The sequence below is a fragment of the Vipera berus genome (genome assembly GCF_964194415.1).
Source record: "Vipera berus genome assembly, chromosome: 7".
In the NCBI taxonomy this organism is placed as follows: domain Eukaryota; kingdom Metazoa; phylum Chordata; class Lepidosauria; order Squamata; family Viperidae; genus Vipera; species Vipera berus.
Window position 1 is genome coordinate 61,132,111 of NC_138209.1, and position 20,396 is coordinate 61,152,506.

The window sequence follows — 20,396 nt, forward strand, 5'->3', positions numbered from 1 at the left end:
CTACGACAGGCGTCCCGGCTCTGCAATTTCACAGACCTTGAAGAGAAACTGAGAGACCGTTTGGTATGTGGGTTGAGGAACAGGGACCTTCAGCAAAAGCTGTTTGTGAAGGAAACCTTGTCATTCCAAGAGACCCTGAAACAGATAATGGCTGAAGAAGCTGCTGGGGGAGCTGTCAAACCTTACAGCCCTGCAAGAACACTCCCAGCCCAGAAACCATCCACCCTGAGGACGCTGAAAGAGCCAACGACCCTGTCATGGACAATGAGATTGACCAGCTGCAAAAGCTGCTAGATAGAGGGCAGCGGCCATCTGAGAAGGCAGTTCCCTTCACTCGATGTGCGGGCTGTGGAGGGAGACACAGGCGTTCAGAGTGCAGGTTCCGTACAGCAATGTGCTGGGCATGTGGCAAACAAGGCCACATCGCCGCCATCTGTAAAGGTCGCCAGAGGGACGTTCAACAAGAAGAATTCCCCAGGAAAGGTACAGGTCCCCCAGGGCAGATCAGAGTTGGCTATTGCTCCAGCAGAAGGAGCATTTTTAGAACAGGTGCCCATCAACCCCTTAAAGAAAAGCTTAGGCTTAAAGTCAAGCTTCAACGAATTCCCTGCCACATGGAACTAGGTCAGCCCTGTCCATAATTTCTCAAAGGACTTTTAACAACATTTGTAACTGCAGCGGCAAAAGAGTTAAACTAAAGCCGTCAAATCTGCTGTTAATGGATTTCCAAAATTCCCACATAACAGTTAAGGGAGAAGCTACGCTCAAGGTTCAATTCAAAGAGTTTGAGGTCCCCTCGACTTTGTGGTAGTCGAAGGCCACCGGACAAGCCTCATCGGTTTAGACTGTTTTGATGCCCTGGGCATCCATGTGACTGTCATTAACAGAACGCAAGCAGCAGACCTGTCGGCAGTTTGCCAGGAATTTGCTTATGTTTTCAGCCCTATCTTAGGTGAGTACAAGAGACCTCCAATTGCCCTCCACCTTGATCCAATCATAACCCCAATCAGGATCAAGCCTCACAGAGTGCCTTTTGCCCTCAAACCAAAAATAGATGCAGAGCTGGACAAGCTGGTGCAACAAGGCGTGTTGCAGCCAGTAGATAGCAGTGTGTGGGAGACACCCATAGTTACACCACTTAAAGCTAACAGTGAGGTGCGCATATGCGCAGATTACAAATGCATTATAAACAGAGCACTTCAACAACATGCATATCCAGTGCCTGTAGTAAGCCATATTTTGGCATCACTACAGGGAGGTCATGTATTCGCCAAATTGGATTTGGCCAAAGCCTACCAGCAACTGCTCGTGGATGATGCCACAGCGGAAGCTCAGACCATAGTCACCCATAGGGGAGCTTTCAGGATAAGACACCTATAATTTGGGATCAGTGTAGGCCCAGGGCTTTCCCAGAGTGTGATGGAGCGCAAGCTAAAAAACATTCCAGGGGTGTGCCCTTATTTCAATGATGTCCTCAAAGCTGGGGAGTCAGTAGAAATCTTGGCAGAATGGCTCAAAGCCGTCCTTCAGCGTTTCCGCGAAGCGGGGCTGAAACTGAAGAGGGAAAAATGCAAAATAAGGGTAGATTCAACCAAGTTCCTTGGTTTCCGCATAGGTGCTGCAGGCATTCATCTGGCTGAATTCAAGCTTGAAGCAATTCAGCAGACTCCCAATCCTAAGTCAAAGGGGGAGCTTCAGGCATTCTTAGGGCTACTCAACTTTTATCAAGCCTTTCTTCCACACAAGGCCGCAGTGGCAGAGCTCTTACACAGGCTCTTGGACAAAAAAGCACAGTGGCAGTGGATGAGCATCCACGAGAAAAGTTTCTTGGCAGTCAAATCACTGCTGTCATCACACTCAGTACTGACACATTTTAAGGAGCAGCTGCCTAGCAGCATTGGGTGTGCTGCATCCCCGTACAGAATAGGGGCCGTGTCGAGCCATTTAATGGCTGACAGGAAACAAGCTCCCATAGCTTATTATTCAAAGACTCTGTCTTCAGCAGAACGCAACTATGCCCAAATAGATAAGGCACTGGCCATAGTGGCCGGTATCAAAAAATTTCATGACTACTTGTTTGGCTGCCCATTCACGGTCTTCATGGACCACAAGCCACTTCTGGGCCTGTTCACTACAGACAAATAAACACCTCAGATCCTTTCCCCACGGATGCTGAGGAGGTCCATCTTCCTTCCAGCCTATAGTTACAGGCTAATTCACAAACCGGGCAGGGAAATAGGCCACGCGGACGGCCTCAGCAGACTGTCCCTGCCACACTTAGAGCCAGACCCCGCTCCGGTTGCATGCATCCTGGCTATCAAGGATTTGCCGGAGTCTCCTCTTCATGCTGGGGATGTGGCTGCCGAGACAGCCTGTGACAAGACGCTAAGTTGCATTTTGGTGTACACAGGATGGCTGGACATCAGTCTGGGGCCAAACTTCGAGAGTTTTTATAGGAGGAAAGATGAGCTGTCAGCTCACAAAGGCTGCATTCTTTGGGGGAGTCGGGTCATAGTCCCGAGCTCCTTGTGGCCCAGGGTTTTAGAGTCTCTGCACAAGGGACATCCAGGAATAGTCCGGATGAAGGCACTCACGAGAAGCTACCTGTGGTGGCCGGGGTTGGATGAAGATATTGAGGCCCAAGTATACAGTTGCCACATTTGCCATGCCTCAAGCCCCTGTCCACCAATGGGAAACCACGCAAGCACCATGGTCAGGAATCCACACTGATTTTGCGGGACCATTTCAGGGATAGTTGTTCCTCACTGTGGTAGACAGTCACTCTAAGTGGTTAGAAGTTGCACCCATCCCAACTATGACTACTGTCAGGACCATCCAGAAACTGTGCAGGATCTTTGCCATGCACAGGTTACCCAACGTGCTAGTCTCAGACAATGGGGCTCAATTTACCGCTGAGGAATTCCAGTCCTTTCTGAAGGCTAACTTGATTAGGCATGCTACTTTGGCTCCCTTTCACCCAGCCTCAAATGGCCAAGCGGAGCACAAGGTCCGGACGACCAAAGAATCCTTAGAGGATCATAACCGGCAACTGGCAGCACAAGCTGGCAGACTTTTTACTCTACCAACGGACAACTCCCTGCACTTCCACAGGCAGAAGCCCAGCAGAACTTAGATGGGGACGGCACTTAATCACTAAGCTAGATTGGTTGCATCCAGATCGAGTTGCCTTGGACTCAGCACAGCCAAAACCACCGCGAAGTTTGCAAGTTGGTGACCAGGTTTGGGCCCGGAATTACAGTCAAGGGGCACTGTGGGTTATAGCTGTGGTTGATAAGGTGTCAGGGCCACTCTCTTACAAAGTGGTCCTGGAAGACAGTCGAGTGCTCCGCCAGCACATTGACCAACTGCGCCGGAGGCTAGCAAACCAGTCGCTGGCTCAAGACTCTCATGAAAGCCAGATCCAGTGGCGGCATGACAGCGGCCTGGTGGCGGAGTCTACATGCACCAACAAGACTCCCAGCCGAGGAGATGGGGGGTTAGCAGTTGGCAAATTATCCCCGCATGCAGAGACTGTACCCACTGAGTGGAACCGGCAGATGGCTCTGATTTCCAGCCCTGAAACTTTTCCACCAATGGACTTTGGCTTGGGTCTACCAGAAAAGACTAGGCAAAGAGACTCAGGGCGACCTGAAGCAAATGGGTCTTAGAACCCTGGTCTATCCAGCCTGGCAGGCAAGCTGGTAGACTGGGAACCTCCAGTGGTTCTGAGATGTTTGGAGTGGTTGCGAAGGCCACCAAAATATTTGTAGGACTATGTTCAATACTTGAGATTGTGAACCATCTAGGGGAAGGGTGTTATGTATTGATGTAAATTACTTGCAAACCGTTGAGATATAGTTAACTGCTGTGTCTGTTTAAACTCCAGACTGCTTATCTCCAGAGTTGTTACTTGTGTTTTGAGTGGGAAAGACTGCTTTCATTCCATTGGCTGCCGCATAGTGGTGGTCCGTATAAATAGAAGTTAAGCGGCAGTTTGGGCTGCTTCTGTGTTAACCTAATAAATGTGTTGCTGTTTTCACTATTCATCTCGTCATTGCCTCACCGATCCCGAAACATAACATAATTCAATTAGTATTTTTTTACAGTTTTTCACCAAATTTAACATTTGCAAGATACAAACTACTACCTTTTGTGCCTCTTCTTTTTTTTTCTCATTTAGTTCAGCTTCTTTCTTTTTCTTTGCTGCTTCCAATTTTTTTCTCTCAGCCATTTTTCTTTCTTCTTTTTCTTTCATGGCCTTCCAAGCTTCAAAGGATGCAAGTGCTTCTTCTCTTTTAGCAGCTTCTTTCTATATGGAAAGTAAAGTGGCATTGTAAATGTTGCATAAAAATGTTATTATGCTCGTATAAAGTAATAATCTTGCAGGCATGTTAAATTGCTGGTTTCATAAGATTATTTTTTACTTCCAAACACATAAATTCAACATCCTCTACATTCAACACAGTAAAGCATAGGTTCCCAACTTGTAGGCCCACTACTGGGCCGTGGGCTGTTGACCACGGGCTGCCTGAGTGGCTGGCCAGTGCACGCACACATCCCACTCACGCTAGCATCACAGCATCACAGCGTCACACGGGCACTAGCAATACCGTGAGCATTGTACAGGTGCTAGCTAGCTAGTATCACGAGTGCACCCCCAACTTGTGCTAGCATCATGGCAGCGTGTGGACGCTATTGTCGCTGCAGGTGCACACTCCCCTCACTCGTGCTAGCATTGCAGTGGCGCATAGGAGCTAGTGTCGTCCGAGCATCGTGCAGGTGCTCATGGCCCCATTTGTGTTGTGCACGCAATCATGCACTTGCAGCCTTCGCACGCACATGCATGTAAAGGGGACTCCACCTCCACCCCTGCACCAGGCTGCCAGTGAAGAAAGGTTGGGGACCCCTGCAGTAGAGCACAGATGCTGCTAATTTTGACCTATTTATCTGAAATGGTACATATTAGTACAAAAATATCTAATAAGATAGACAATTGTGTCACTTCCGGTTTTGATGCTGCGGTGATGCAGACACAGGAAGATGGGGCTCTGTCTTTTGCATTTGGTTTTGCCCTCCTGGGGGACCCTAGAAAGGGTCAAAAGTCGCCCTGTAGAGGCAGCAAGCAAGGAGGGGACTGTCTTTGATCATGGGAGCATGGGTGGCAGTCCTCCTGTTTAATCCAAGGAAGCCCTCCAAACTGGTGGGGGAAAGACTGGCTGCATTTGTGTAGTCAGTCTGAAGCTGCTGACAATAGAATGCAACAAGCACTATCAAGCAACTTTACAGCAACGTGAGACCTGATCCTTTCTTTACGATTTTAAGACCCCTTCCTGAATATCTGCCCAAAGCACTCCCCCCGATGAAAGAGGGAAAGAGAATTTCCACCCCATTCCCTCAGAAAAGAAAAGTGGCATATTAATTACTTGGGGAAAATGGCAAAACCCATAAGATCTATTTGAAATTAATATATACATACAGCTTGAAAATTTGGGGACTAAAGTGTTTTTAAGACCTTTTTTTAAAGAAAAAGACTTGAAGACTTTACAATATACTGTAAGTTCTGGATCTGAATAAATTTGTATAAAAGCAAGGGGTCGTTGGTGCTCTCTGAGCTTTGTTGTTTTCTTACACACATTTCATTACCCAAACTAGGTAACATCAGATGAAATCTTATTTCAACCCTGAACTACAAATATTGTCCTTAATTAGAAAAGCTACAGATATGTGGAAAATATTTTATTAAATTCTTTCTTTTTTCCCATCACCTTTAGTAAACCTACTTTTAAAAATACATAATGACTTTTCTGTTATGAACATACTTGTTCCTAGCCAGCATTGCTTATACTCAAGGATGCTTGGGAGATCATCCATGCTTCAGCCCAATACATTAGGAGCGCAGGAAGTTAGGGAAGGCTGTTGTAGAACTTCTCTAGAGCAATAAACTAAATGGATGGAGATCCAGATTTTGATTCAGGAAATAAGACTTCAACTATTTCTTTAAAATGAATACATTGGATAGATGCAACACTATGAGGCAAAATGTGTTTTAGGACTAATGGAGGTACAAATTATCACCTGTCTGCAACTCCTTAACCAAATACAACTTTTGCCAGGATTGTGCCATAGTCACTAAAGGTGTCAATGTAATTCCAGGATAAGGTCTGCTTAATGAAAAGCAGACAGGTGCTATATGAGCATTCTTGCGTGTGCTGAATCACTTTTTTGCTTCTGAGTCCAAACTATTGCACAATTGTCTATTTAATTCAGATTCCATTTATAATAATTATTTCACAGGATGTCTACAAAACCACCATCTTCTCTCTGTTATTCTAATGCACTTCACAAATTAAAAGTACTTGATTATGAGAACAAAAGAATGTAGAACTCTCAAATTGTGGATTAAAGATCATGTGTAAAAATATTGATGGCAATTTATGTATTAGCTAAAGCATATGAGCATTATAAACACTTAATTATCATATTGAATCCAATGGGCACATATTTGTATGTTACAATTTCTATTAAAGTCCAGCTAACTTTGTTAAAATACTTTTTTTTAAAAAAATTGCCAGCCTCCCTGTTGACCATATTTTAAAATCTCTTTCTCATTACTGAGAGACAGCAATTGTGCCATCCCATATTGTATAAGTATATTGCAGTGTTAATCCATCTAATTTAAATCCTGAGCTAGATAAAAGATTGGTGATTAGCTCCTATACCTGATGGTAGTATTCGTTGTTTGGCTTTGTCCAGTGGTATGGTTATTTTAAGAATGCATTCTGCAGTACTTTTTCAATCTTACCAGCATGATTATTCCTTGAAAGCATATACTCTAAGCTATCCATGAAGCAGCATTTTATTCTTTGACAGTAAGTAGTTAGAGGACATTGAATATTGCGTTCTATACTGCTGCCTTTTACTATGTGATTATAAGGTCTTTAGGGAACCTAAAGCTGAATATCAAAATCTCTGACTAGCATATCCCTTCTCTTATGCTGATCATCAAATGGCCATTTTTATCTTTTGGGTTTTTTTAAAGGTAGAGGAGGAGGAACGGGTTGGGGGAGAAAGAGGAGGAGAAGGAGAAGATCTATATGGTTTCCCATTTCATCTAAGCAAATGTAGGCAGTTACAACAGATAAAAAACACAATCCAATAAAAAGTTAAAAACCAATATGCAAACATATAAAAACATCAATAATTTTAAAACAAAAAATCGTGATCAACATCCTGTTGACACTAATGTTTGTTATTCTGGGTTTAATAGTATAACTTGCAGTATATTTGTTTGCTTCTTTATTTAGCATAGTTAAATTTAACAATGAACATTTACTATTACAGTTATGCTGAATACGTGGCCAGTCTATAAGGTCAACATCATTTGCATGAAGTTAGAAGGAGACAGGACGTAACTGGAGCACTCATGGAATGCCTTAATAAAACTTATGGTTTTCACATGTAGAATCAAATATGTACTTTGCTTATCAAGTTTTTCTGGTATTATACCTAGTAAAAAAAATTCAGGTTTATGGTCTATGTGTTTCTCTAACATTTTTTCTAACCAAGTGTCGATTATTGTCCAATATCTCCTTGCTTTAACACGTCACTACATATGATAATAAGTACCTAATTTGTGTTTACATTTCCAACATTTCTCTGACATATTTTTAAACACTTTTGCTAATCTTGTTGGTGGCAAGTGCCATCTATAGAACATTTTATATAAGTTTTCTTTATATGAAGCTGACATTGTCAATTTATAGTTTCTTTCCCACAAACTTTCCCACTTCTCTAAGTCTATATTATATCCAAAATTCTTTGCCCATGCTATCATTGTCTCTTTTACTTCATCTTTCATTTTGAGATTTAATAAAAAATTGTACATTTTTTAAATTAACTTTTCATCAGAAGTTAATAATGTCTGATCAAAAATAGCCTGCTCTTTACAAAATCCATACTATTTAATATCTTTGTCATATCTGACTTGCAGTTGTAAATGTGACCACCATGTTAAATCAATGCCCTGATTTTTATCTCTTGCCTGGATTTTAAGTTCCCTTCAGAATTTAGAAAATCTTTATATTTTATCGACACTGACTAGATTTGGATGTACAAATGCTTCCATTGTTAAAAGCCATCCTGGAATTTTCAGATAAATTTTACATTTTATTTTTTCCCAAGTTAATAATGTAGTTGTTTTGGAAGTATTTATATATTTTATTTTTTCCATACCATAAAAAGCATGCCAACCAAGTTGCAGGTCATGTCCCTCCAGATACAGCATTCTTTTATTTCTAAGAGTTATCCATTCTTTTATCCATGTTAACACTGATGCTTGATAATATAAAACCCAATCTGGCAAACCAAAGCCTCCATTTCCCTTGGCTTTTTGTAACATATTCAGTTTAATTATAGTTTTCTTTCTTTGCCAGATAAATTTTTGAATTAGAGAGTTTAAATGTTCAAAGAATTTTTTCTCCAATTTTACAGATATCGTTTGAAACAAAAATAATATTTTTGTAATATATTCATTTTCACCGTAGCAATCTTCCTAACATTGACAGCTGAAGATTCTTCCATTTTTCCAAATCAAGCTTTATTTAACAATTTAATGTAATATTTTCTTTTATTGTTGAACATCTTGTTGTCAAATATATTCCAAAGTATTTGACCTTTTTGACTATTTGCAATTCTAAAACTTATGGTTAAGGTTTTAAAACCAACCTTTTCATTTTTCTCTTGCAACTTCTCAGCTTTGTTTCTTTTTATTCTTTGTAATTCCAAGAGGAAGATTCTCTTCTTTTCCAACCAGTCCTATAAAAAGAAATAGCTAACAACATATGAATTATAATAAATCAATGAAAAGTCTTGTGTCACTTTGTGACAATTATGGCATATGATTTTGTTAAAACCTCACATTGATTTCAGTAAATCATCTAGGATGCATATAAGCTCAAGCTTATTACAAACAATAAATCTGATTAAATGCTATTTAAAACTTTAAAACTGGCTTTTTAAAAATGCACTTATTCTTGGTGACTTCCGGTGGCGACGCGGCGCCGAAGACAGCCGTCTCCGGGCTGTCCGCAGCTGTGTTTATCCACCGAAAACAGCGCCGATCAGCTGTTTAGGTGGATTTGAAGCCCCCTCCTCAGGAGAAGAGGAGGGGGTGAGGCCCCAGGTAGGGGTTGAGCTCTCCGGGGCCACCTGAGCTGAACGTTTGGGCGGCTGAAGGATTGAGCCCCCCCGAAGCCTGGGTCAGCTCCGAGCTGCGCAGCGTTTCTGCTCCGTGATTTTTGGAGCGGAGCCAGGCGTTAGCAACCACCCCTGCCAGAAGGAAAGTCTCTTGAGTATTAAGGAGCAGGCAGAGCAGTACAGGAGGTCAAGGTGAAGTGGACTTTTATCTTTACTCTCTAGCTCAATGGATTTTATAGCTTTAAAGTGAAAGTACGCAACAAGTGAAATTGGGGAAAGATGGCGGCTAAATCTTCTAAAGTTCTTCGGAGTGCGGGAACTTCCCCGGTGCAACAGACTTCGTTGCAAGCTTTGCTTCCTCCTGCACCTCCTCTGGCATTGACGCTTAAGGACTTACAAGATGCCTTTGCAAAGTAATCGCAAGTAATGTCAGATATGATGGATGATAAGATGGCAAAACTGGAGGAGAAATTGGAGAAATTGGAGGAGAAGATGGAAGAGAAGTTTAGTGCAATGAGGGTAGACATTTTGTCTACAATTGAAAGTGTGGCTGAATGTGTGCAACGTTTGGATGAAAAAGTGGAGGATCTTAGTCAAAAGAACTCTATATTAGAAGTAAAGGTACTAGAGAATGAAAATATAAGGGATAAAATGGACAGAGAATTGAGCCTTGTCCAGTACCATCAGATGCAGTATGCTATTAGAATCAGGGTCTTAAAAGAGAATCCTAAAGAAGACTTAAAGCAGCTGATCTCTGAGGCTTTGGAAGCAGTACTGGGCCAGCCAGCATCTGAAATAGAGGGAAGTATGGATAAAATCTTTCGTGTAAATTCATGGATTGCAAGGCAGAGGAAGTTACCTAGAGATGTGGTGGTCTATTTTACAAAGAGAGCAACTAGAGATGAAGTTATTCAAGCTGCTTACGATACTAAATTTGTGGTTGCTGAGCAAGAAGTCCTGGTTCTAAAAGAGATTCCTCCAAAGATTTTAAGGAGAAGGAAAGATTTTGCATTCCTTGCACAGGAACTTAAGAAATGTGATATCAAGTTTAGATGGGAGATTCCAGTCGGAATGGTGGTGATGCATGAAGGTAAAAGACATCGTCTGGTTACTGTGACTCAGGCACGTGATTTTTACAGCAATGTGCTAAAAGCACATTGGAACTGCGAGATATTTGGCGTGATACACATCTACATGAAAAGGATTATACTTTTTTTTCTGACAGACATCAGTCTTTTTCCAGGATTGATTTTATTTTGCTGACTAATGACTTTTTTTTTAGGATTAAGAAGGTAAAGATCTGTGCAAGAACTATTTCTGACGATAGCCCAGTTTGGTTAGAGATCAATAAGGACAATAGGGATAGGCACTCTTGGCGCGTAAATGAGAATTTGTTTAGAAATCAGAGAAATGTGGAAGAATGTAAACAGCAGATGAAGGATTTCTTTGAAATTAATATGAATAAGGATACCTCTATGGACATGGTTTGGGATGCTAGCAAGGCCTACATGAGAGGGGTGTTGATATATATGAACAATAAATACAGACGTACTTTGGAAGCTAGAAGGAAAGAACTGGAGAATGAAATTAGGGAAAAAGAAAAGGCCCTAATTTTGAACCCATTGGATGTGAAGATTAAGGAGGTTATTAACCTATTAAGAGGACAATTTGACAAGTTGATGGCTGATCAAGTGGCAACCAATTTACGGTTTGCTAGGCATAATACTTTTTGCAATGCTAATAAGCCAGGTAGATGGCTAGCTTACAGGTTAAGGAAAAAGCAAAGGGCTTCTAATATAGATAAAATTGAACATAAGGGAAAGGTTGTGTTTCAACAGGATCTTATTAAGGAAGCCTTTGTGGATTTTTATTCTAAACTATATGCTAAGGAGAAGATTAATGAAACAGACATTGATGTATATTTGAAGAATGCTAGCATCCCGGTTCTTACGCAAGAACAAAAGGAGGAGATTAATCAATTGATAACAGAAGAAGAAATTCTTATAGCAATTAAGGAACTGAAGGTGGATAAAGCGCCAGGTACGGATGGTCTGACTGCGGTTTATTACAAAAATCTACAATTGGAGCTGATAAAGCCGTTAAAGGAATTGTTTCAGACAATTCAGAGGGGGGGAAAGGTGCCTCCGTCTTGGAGAACTGCTTTTATTTCTTTGATTCCGAAGGAAGATCAAGATGCTACTCAAGTAAAAAACTATAGACCGATATCACTTTTAAATACAGATTACAAGATATTTGCCAAGGTGTTAGCTAATAGATTGATGAGGGTTCTGCAACAGGTGATTCATGGGGATCAAACTGGGTTTATTAGTGGTAGACAAATGAAAAATAATGTGAGGCATATAGTTGATGTGTTAGAGTTTTTGGAAAGGAACAACCAGATCCCTGCGGCGCTAATTTTTCTAGATGCTGAAAAAGCTTTTGATCAATTGGATTGGCAATTTCTGATGAAAGTTTTAGAAAAAATGAATTTTGGGGATAAATTTTTGCAACCAATTAGGGCATTATATCAAAAACAAACTGCACGAATAATAGTTAACAATAGTTTGACTGAAGTATGCAATATTGAGAAGGGCACAAGACAAGGGTGTCTGTTATCACCTTTATTATTTGTCTTAACATTGGGGATATTATTGGTAAAAATACGGAATTCGGAAAGAATTAAGGGTATTCAAATTAGAGATCAGGATTACAGACTGAGAGCGTTTGCAGACGATCTGGTTGTTACGGTGACCCAGCCAGAAAACTCTGTTGTGGACCTGATGGAGATAATAATGCAATATGGGAAGGTTTCTGGATTTAAGGTTAATGCACAAAAAACTAAAATTTTGGCCAAAAATATGACAGTATCGCAAAAGGCTCTTTTAGAAGGATTAACTGGATTTGAGATTGTTAAAAGGGTCAAATATTTGGGGGTGTTTTTGTCACCCTCTAATACAAAGTTATATAAAAATAACTATGAAAAGTTATGGGGAAAAATTCAAAAAGAATTGGAGAGTTGGGAAAAACTGCAATTGTCTTTGCTGGGAAGAATTGCAGCAGTGAAAATGAATGTCCTGCCTAAATTTTTATTTTTATTTCAAATGATACCGGTTCTTAAAAAAGATTCTAATCTGGAAGAATGGCAACGGGGTATCAATAAATTTGTTTGGGCAGGGAAAAGGCCACGAGTTAAACTTAAGATTATGCAGGATACTCGTGAAAGAGGTGGTCTTAAAATGCCTAATCTTAAATTATATTATGAAGCTGCTGCATTATCAGGAATAAGTGATTGGATTAATTTGACACAAGGGAGATTATTAAATCTTGAGGGCCACGACTTGTTATTTGGCTGGCATGCATATTTGTTGTATGATAAGAAGGTAGATAATGTGTTTAAAGTGCATATTTTAAGACAGGCATTGTTGAGAGTTTGGAAGAAGTATAAACATAAGCTAGATTACAAGATGCCGTTGTGGGCAATCCCAAAACACGCAATAGAAAACATAAATGTTGGCTTCAAACATGATGTGACTACGTATAAGGAGATTTTAAGCTTGGAAAGAAGTGTCTGGTGTTTGAAGCCGTACAACCTTTTGCGAGATGAGAAGATTGTTCAAACTTGGTTTCAATATACTCAGTTACGGGCCAGGTGGAAAGAAGATCAGAAAATTGGTTTTGCAATGACTGATGAAAATTTGATAAAGCAAATTAGAAATCAGGGTCCAGCACATATCAAACGGATATATCTTGCATTGATAGAAATTGACTCAGAAACAGAACTTGTTAAAGATTGTATGATAAAATGGGCCCAGAATATTCAAGAAGTTATTACAATGGACACGTGGGAAAAGATCTGGGTGAGGAACGTAAAGTTTACGCAAGCTCAAAACCTAAGAGAGAACTTTTATAAAATGTTTTATAGATGGCATTTGGATCCTAAAAAGCTTGCAAGTACGTATCCGAACTATCAGCCAAAATGTTGGAGGTGTGGTGGCGAAGATGCAACGTATTTTCATATATGGTGGACCTGCAAAAAGGTTAAGGCTTTTTGGATAAAAATTTGGTGGAATATGCAGAAGATCTTTAAGCAAAGGATAAAGTTTTGTCCGCAATTGTTTTTGTTGGGCATAATTACAGATGCTACTGTTGTGGACACTAAGTTGATGTTGAACTTAATTACAGCAGCAAGACTTTTAATAGGTCAATATTGGAAGAAGGAGGAACTGCCGACTATAGAAGAATGGACTCTAAAGGTTTCTGACCTGGCGGAAATGGCAAAGATCTCGGCTTACTTGAAAGATCATTTGCAAGAACGTTATATTATGGAGTGGAAAAAATGGATTGATTATATCCAGAACAAATATGGGACTAAAAAGTTTCATTTAGCATTTGAATAAGTCTTCCTTTCTTTTTTCTTTTCTTTTTCTTTTTATATGTATATTAATATTGCTTGTAGTTATCTTATATGAGCAAGAGAGCGATAGATTTAATAGTTTATTGTTGTTAGCATATGGATGTTTATGATTGTTCTTTGTTTTTATACCTTGTACTTAGCTCTGGGAAGTCTGGGGGGGGAGGGGGAAATGGGGGGGAGGGATAGGGAGGGTTAGGTAGGGGTGGGGGGAGGGGGGAGGGGGGATTGTTAAAGATAAAATGTACTGTAAAACTTTTCAATTAAAAAAAAATTCACTTATTCTTATAACCCATTTGGAAGATTGTCCTTCGAAAACATTCTTAGAAGCCAAAATTGCTTTTTCTGCACATGAAGTGGCAGCAGCAGATATATCTAGAGAATAGTCTCCCTGGGGGATCAAAGTAGATGATTCATTTGTCTAATGGGAGCTGAGATTAGGCTAGGTGAATCTATATCCTCCTCAAGTGGAATAACTGTAATGTGGAATGTTCACTAGGTTCAGTGTGTGTAGGATTTTCTTCGGTCTAACCCAGGGGTCAGCAACACTCAAAGAGCCACTTGGACCCGTTTCCCAGAGAAAAAAACCACAGGGAGCTGCAAAACTCGCATGCGTGTGTGTGTGTGTGTGCGTGAGAGGAGGTAACCCTGATTGAAGAATTTAATTAAAAAGAAATAGAGGCTGCTGTGCATGAGTTCTCTCTCTCTCTCTCTCTCCCTCTCCCTCTCTCCGATCTTCTGCTCACCTGGCAAGCTGGCTTCACGCTGTTCTCGGACAAGCTGACACACATTCTTATTGGGCTGGCTCTCCTGCCCTTGAGAGCTGCTACTTCCTGCTTCCTGTGGAGACGCAGCAAAGGCAGGAGCCCACCCAATAAGCTTGTCAGTTTCTCAGAGAACAGTGTGAGGCCACTCTCTTTTTTACACACACACACACACACACACACACACACACAGACACACACAGAGAGAGAGAGAGAGAGAGAGAGAGAGAGAAGTGAAGGTGCCTCTCTCTCTCTCTCTCTCTCTCTCTCTCTCTCTCTCTCTCTCTCTCTCTCTCTCTGCAAATGGTAGAGGAGGACTGGGAGCCGCAGAAGAAGGCTGAAAGAGAGCCGCGGGGTGCTGACCCGTGGTCTAGCCTAACAAAGCTCCTGCATTGTATTTGGGATTTTATGTGGTTTAATAGGATTGGAAAAAAAATCCAATAACTTAACATTAAATGAAGAAATTTAAAACAATTTGCCACTTTGTTAAAAAAAATGAAATATAGGGAAGGCTCAATACCAGGATATGATTTCTTTCTTTCTTTCTTTCTTTCTTTCTTTCTTTCTTTCTTTCTTTCTTTCTTTCTTTCTTTCTTTCTTTCTTTCTTTCTTTCTTTCTTCCTTCCTTCCTTTCCTTTCCTTTCCTTTCCTTTCCTTTCCTTTCCTTTCCTTTCCTTTCCTTTCCTTTAATACAGTAACCAATCTGGGAGTCATCTCATAGATATGAGAAATCCAAAAACTGGCACTCTAAATCTAGAAACTGCTAATGTGACAGATTTTATCATAATATTAAATATGCTAAACACATACCTGATAAACAGCTGCTCGTAAACTATCTGCTTTATCTAGGTCAGCACTGTATTTTTGTAGATGCTTGTTGTCCAAGAACTTTAATGTCCCTAAATATTGAGCAGATGTACTTCTTGGGACAGGAGAGTATTTCCCTGTTTTCTTCAAATATGTGGTGCTCAAAGACCTGTAAAATAAAAGTATCATACTTAATTATTAATCAGTTAAATAAACAGAGTGGTATTCTAAGGAAACATATGTATTCTTAGGTTTATTACATTAAAAATACAACTGCAATACTGAAAGAAACAATATTATTACTTCGAGCCTAATATATTCTATATCACAGGTGTCAAACTCGCCGTGTCATATGACATGTCATAATGTATTGCGACTTTTTTTTTGCATTGCCGGAGCTGGGGTGGGCATGGCATCTGTATGATGCAACCAGCCCATGGACTGGCAGTTTGACAACCCTGTAGTCTATACAACCCAGTAGGCAAGTTTCTTGCCCTGTGATTGAAGCTGCTCGAAGTTGCAAAAGCCCTGCCACCCAGTTAATTATTGAAAAGAAGAGCTGAGAAGATTATGACAGAAACTTGCTTCTATGGAAGAAGAAATATAGAATTCAACATTTCCACATTATTTGAAGAAATATTATATATCTGTGAACTAGAAACTGTCATTAGAACATTATTCTATGCAAGTGAAAACAACTGTCTTTTTTAATCTAATTGTTTTTATCTGGGATTATATTATTATATAATTAATGTAATTATATAATTAATTATATTAATTAATAAATTATTCCAATAATTTATTCCTGAGTTCTAATAAATATTCATGTAGTTTATTTAATAGCAAATATGATTAATGACAAGCAAGTAAAGAATAAAAAAGACTAAAATATAATAAGAGTAGAAATATAGAGGAAAGAAGGAAGGAAGGAAGGAAGGAAGGAAGGAAGGAAGGAAGGAAGGAAGGAAGGAAGGAAGGAATGAAATTAGAGGGTAAAGAAAACTGGTAAGAACAGCCTCATGGCAAAACTAGCATTTTCCTCCTGTGTATGTGTCATGTGATTTTTAAAACTCTTTCCTTTTACTCTGCCTGGGTTTTCCTTTTCATCAAACAGTTTGACCTGTTTCTAAAATAAAAAACATTAAATAGGTTTTGGTCAACAAAAACAATGATTTTGGGAAATATAGTAATATCAATCATGAATTAAAACATATTTCAGAATATTGCTTTGGAAAATGAGTACTGCCTCTTGAGTCATCTGACTCACAAATCTGATTACATGTATTAAATTATATTTTCTGTAAATTATATATCAGAATATAAATTTTGAACATTTTAATATTATGTCACATCATACAATAGATGTGTCAAATTATTATTAACTATGTAGAATATAAATAATGAAGTTTTTAACTCAAAAAGATACAATTATTCATATTTCTAAATAGTTCTTTGGGGAAAATTAAATTTCCTACCTGATTTTAGCTTTTTCTGGAGCTGCTTCTACTTCTTCACACTCTTCCTAATATAACAACAAAATAATAATAAAAAAATAAAAAATAAAAATTGGTTGTACAACCCAAATGGCCCATTTAGTACCTATTCTGTGATGTGGGTGTATGAAATTAAAGGCCTGAAAAAAGATAGAAAAGTCGTGATATACAATTGCCTTTACAGCATAAACCCCAAGTTTAACAAGATCCAAGGAGCCTTGCTTGATGTCATTTTCTTTCCCTTTTTCAAATAGCCCTAGAAACTTGAGTTACATTCCAGAGTAGCTACAGTACAAAGAGGGATTATAGGCACTATGTTGTAAAAGAGAGGAAATCACCATTTTCTCAGAAAAGGAGTAATGTATTCATCAAATACAGTTATATTTTTTAAATACAACCTATATCTGTTATGCTATAATTCAACACTTAACTCTGAATTTTTTTCCAAAGTACTTATTTTGCATGAGAAAGAAAAGATCATTCCATTAGAAACAAATATTGACCTTTTCACTTAACATTAGAACATACAGTATATCCAACTTTAAGCTTGTAAAACTTATTGTATATACCATACGAACACTTTAACATTATGATTGTACAGCAATCATGTCAAGTTTTATCAGCAGTCATGTCAATTTGATTCCTGACACGAATGTATGATACAGAACCATAAATATTACCTTTACAACAACCTTTGAACTATCCATTACAGATTTTGAAGTAGTTAAAGCTACTTTCTGTTCTGATTGACCATCTTTTGGTGTCTCAATAGAATCATCTTCACTGGGTTTTAACATCTGCACTTTTTGTTCTAGAAAGTTTTCCGTTGATTTATATTGCTTCTTAGTATTCTCATAAACTGTGGTCATCATTAATTCTATCACCGAAGGAGATTTTCTGTCATTCTCCAGCAATCTGAGATCATGGCAATTGTCAATTTCTTTATGTTCATTATCTATTTTTAAAAGGAAAAGTTAAAAATATATTAATTTTATTAATTTTAAAGAAAATTAACAAAGATAAAAGAATTCAGACAAATGTATATGAAGCTGTATACATTTATCTCAGTATTGTATATGCAGCAAATATAAATCACACTAATTCCTTAGTACATATATATCCATGAACACTAGGAAATGGGAAAACATATTTGCTTGAGTGAAGAGACAAAGTTAATGGGATTAAGGGAGGCAGATACCTGTATACTTCCTCTATTTAAACAATATAAAGATAATTTCCTTTGTGTGTACAGTGCAAAAGATGCTTTCCTTTGGATGTATACTACATATAAACAGCCTATATGTGTGAGGTATAGTCTGGAACTCTATGAGGATCCCTTCTCTGTCAGATGCTGAATGGTGTATGTTAAGTTCTCGGTTCAGTGAGACATTGACGAGGCAGAACGGTGAAAACAGTAACACATTTATTCAGTAATAACAGAAGCAGCCCTAAATGCTGCTTAGCTTCTATTTATCCAGTCTGCTCTAGTCGGCAGCCAATGAGATTAAACAGTAACTTCCTGCCTTAAAATGCAAAGTAACAACTCTGGAGACAAGCTGGGGCTACACTGACCCCGAACTGTAGCCGCCTAACCCTGAAAGCTCTCCTATGGGTGACAATGGTCTGGGCTTCTGCCGTGGCATCATCCACAGGCAGTTGCTGGTAGGCTTGTGCCAAGTCAAATTTGGCGAATACGCGACCTCCCTGTGGTGAAGCCAAAATATGGCTTACTACAGGCACCGGATATGCATGTTGTTGAAGTGCTCTGTTAATAATGCACTCATAATCTGCGCATATGCGCACCTCACAGTTGGCCTTAAGTGGCATGACTATGGTGGTCTCCCACACCCCACTATCTACTGGCTACAACACCTCTTGTTGCACCAGCTTGTCTAGCTCTGCATCGATTTTGGGTTTGAGGGCAAAAGGCACTCTATGAGGCTTGATCCATATTGGGGTTATGGTAGGATCAAGGTGGAGGGCAATTGGAGGTCCCTTGCATTTTCCTAAGTCCAGGCTGAACACATCAGCAAACTCCTGGCAAACTGCTGACAGGTCTGTTGCTTGTGTTTTGTGAATGCCAGTTACTTGGATGCCCAAAGCATCAAACCAGTCTAGACTGATGAGGCTTGTGCAGTGGCCCTCAACAACCACGACATCCAATGGCTGGCTTAGGAATTTTAGGAGTTGAAGTCCACAAATCATAAAAGAGCCAAGGTTGCCTATCCCTGACCTAGGTAATCTGAAACAAGTGTATTTATAATTTTAGTGTTTGTTGATTTTACTTCATTAAATCTAGATACTTAAAATGTATTTAAACCCAACAAGAGAAATATTAATTCCATGGAAGAGAGAATATAATGTAATGCAGATGAAAATTTTTCAAGAGATTTTATTTTCCATCATGTTATAGCACTGGATGTGAATGCCATGGGAGGGAGGGAGGGAGGGAGGGAGGAAAGAAGGAAGGAAAGGGAGGGAGGGAGGAAGGAAGAAAGAAGGGTTAGGGAAGAGGACTTCCACAATGGATTGTGCTGGATTGGCAATATGCTGCTTTAAAGCTGGATTGGAAGTGATCTTAAATATTAACCTATTTGAAAATCATTTACAATTTTATTGAAAAATGTTTTCTCTAGTTCTGGGGTGTCAAACTGCCGGCCCTCGGGCCAGACGTGTCATGGTGAAATCACACTCACCCAATTGTTGGCAATGGAAAAAAAGTTGCAATACATCGTGACACATCATGTGATATTGTGAGTTTGACACCCCTGCCCTAGTTCTTAAATTTATCAAAATATTAATATATATTGGCATATAATTGTGAAAGAATTACAAAATAATTGGAACATTTAGGAATACAGTCAGCAGAATTTTGCACATTCAACCATATATATATATATATATATAATAATATTTCTATACCGCCCTTCTCCCGAAGGACTCAGGGCGGTGAACAGGGCAAGAATAAAAATACAAAATTACAAAAGTTAAAACAAGATTAAATAAATGCCCATTAAAATACATCTTAAAAAACCCAGTAAAAACAATAACAAACCCCCCCAATCCCCTCATCAGGCCAGGCCAGCTTGTTCAAAAAAGTATGTTTTTAGCTCGCGGCGAAAGGAGCGAAGGTCGGTCGCCGTCCGGAGCTCAACCGGTAGCTGATTCCATAGCTCCGGGGCGCCCACAGAGAAGGATCTCCCCCTGGGGGCCACCAGTCGGCATTCTCTGACCGGTGGCACCCTGAGGAGGCCCTCTCTGTGGGAACGCACAGGGCGGAGGGAAGTCGATGCCGGCAGCAGGTGTTCCCTAAGGTACTCCGGACCCCTGCCATGTAGGGCTTTAAACACCATTACTAGTACCTTGAATCTCACCCGGAAGGCAACTGGCAACCAATGCAGCTCACGGAGCAAAGGTGTAACGTGGGAGTATCGGGAGACTCCCAACACAACTCTCGTGGCTGCATTCTGTACCAGTTGGAGCTTCCGGGTGGTCCTCAAGGGCAGCCCCATGTAGAGAGCGTTGCAGTAGTCTAGTCGAGAGGTCACGAGCGCATGAGTGACCGTGCATAGATCTTTCCGGCTTAGATAGGGCCGCAACTGGCACACCAGGCGAACCTGGGCGAAAGCCCCCCTAGTCACAGCTCCTATGTGGTCTTCCAGGGTGAGCCGTGAATCTAGGAGGACTCCCAAGTTGCGAGCCCTATCTACGGGGGGGGGTAATAGT

The 20,396-nt window shown here is 40.0% G+C and overlaps 1 protein-coding gene across 1 annotated transcript in view; it reads right to left on the reverse strand.

Moving 5' to 3' along the window:
• The window catches only part of MAP9 (microtubule associated protein 9), a gene marked incomplete at its 5' end in the record, with an annotated part of 78,190 nt that overhangs the window by 6,564 nt on the left and 51,230 nt on the right, over positions 1-20,396 (reverse strand). The window contains 4 exons of the mRNA XM_081332535.1: positions 4,145-4,309; positions 8,725-8,814; positions 15,181-15,346; positions 17,466-17,625. Coding sequence (XP_081188661.1) covers positions 4,145-4,309; positions 8,725-8,814; positions 15,181-15,346; positions 17,466-17,625 — 581 coding nt within the window. The remainder of the gene's footprint in view (positions 1-4,144; positions 4,310-8,724; positions 8,815-15,180; positions 15,347-17,465; positions 17,626-20,396) is intronic.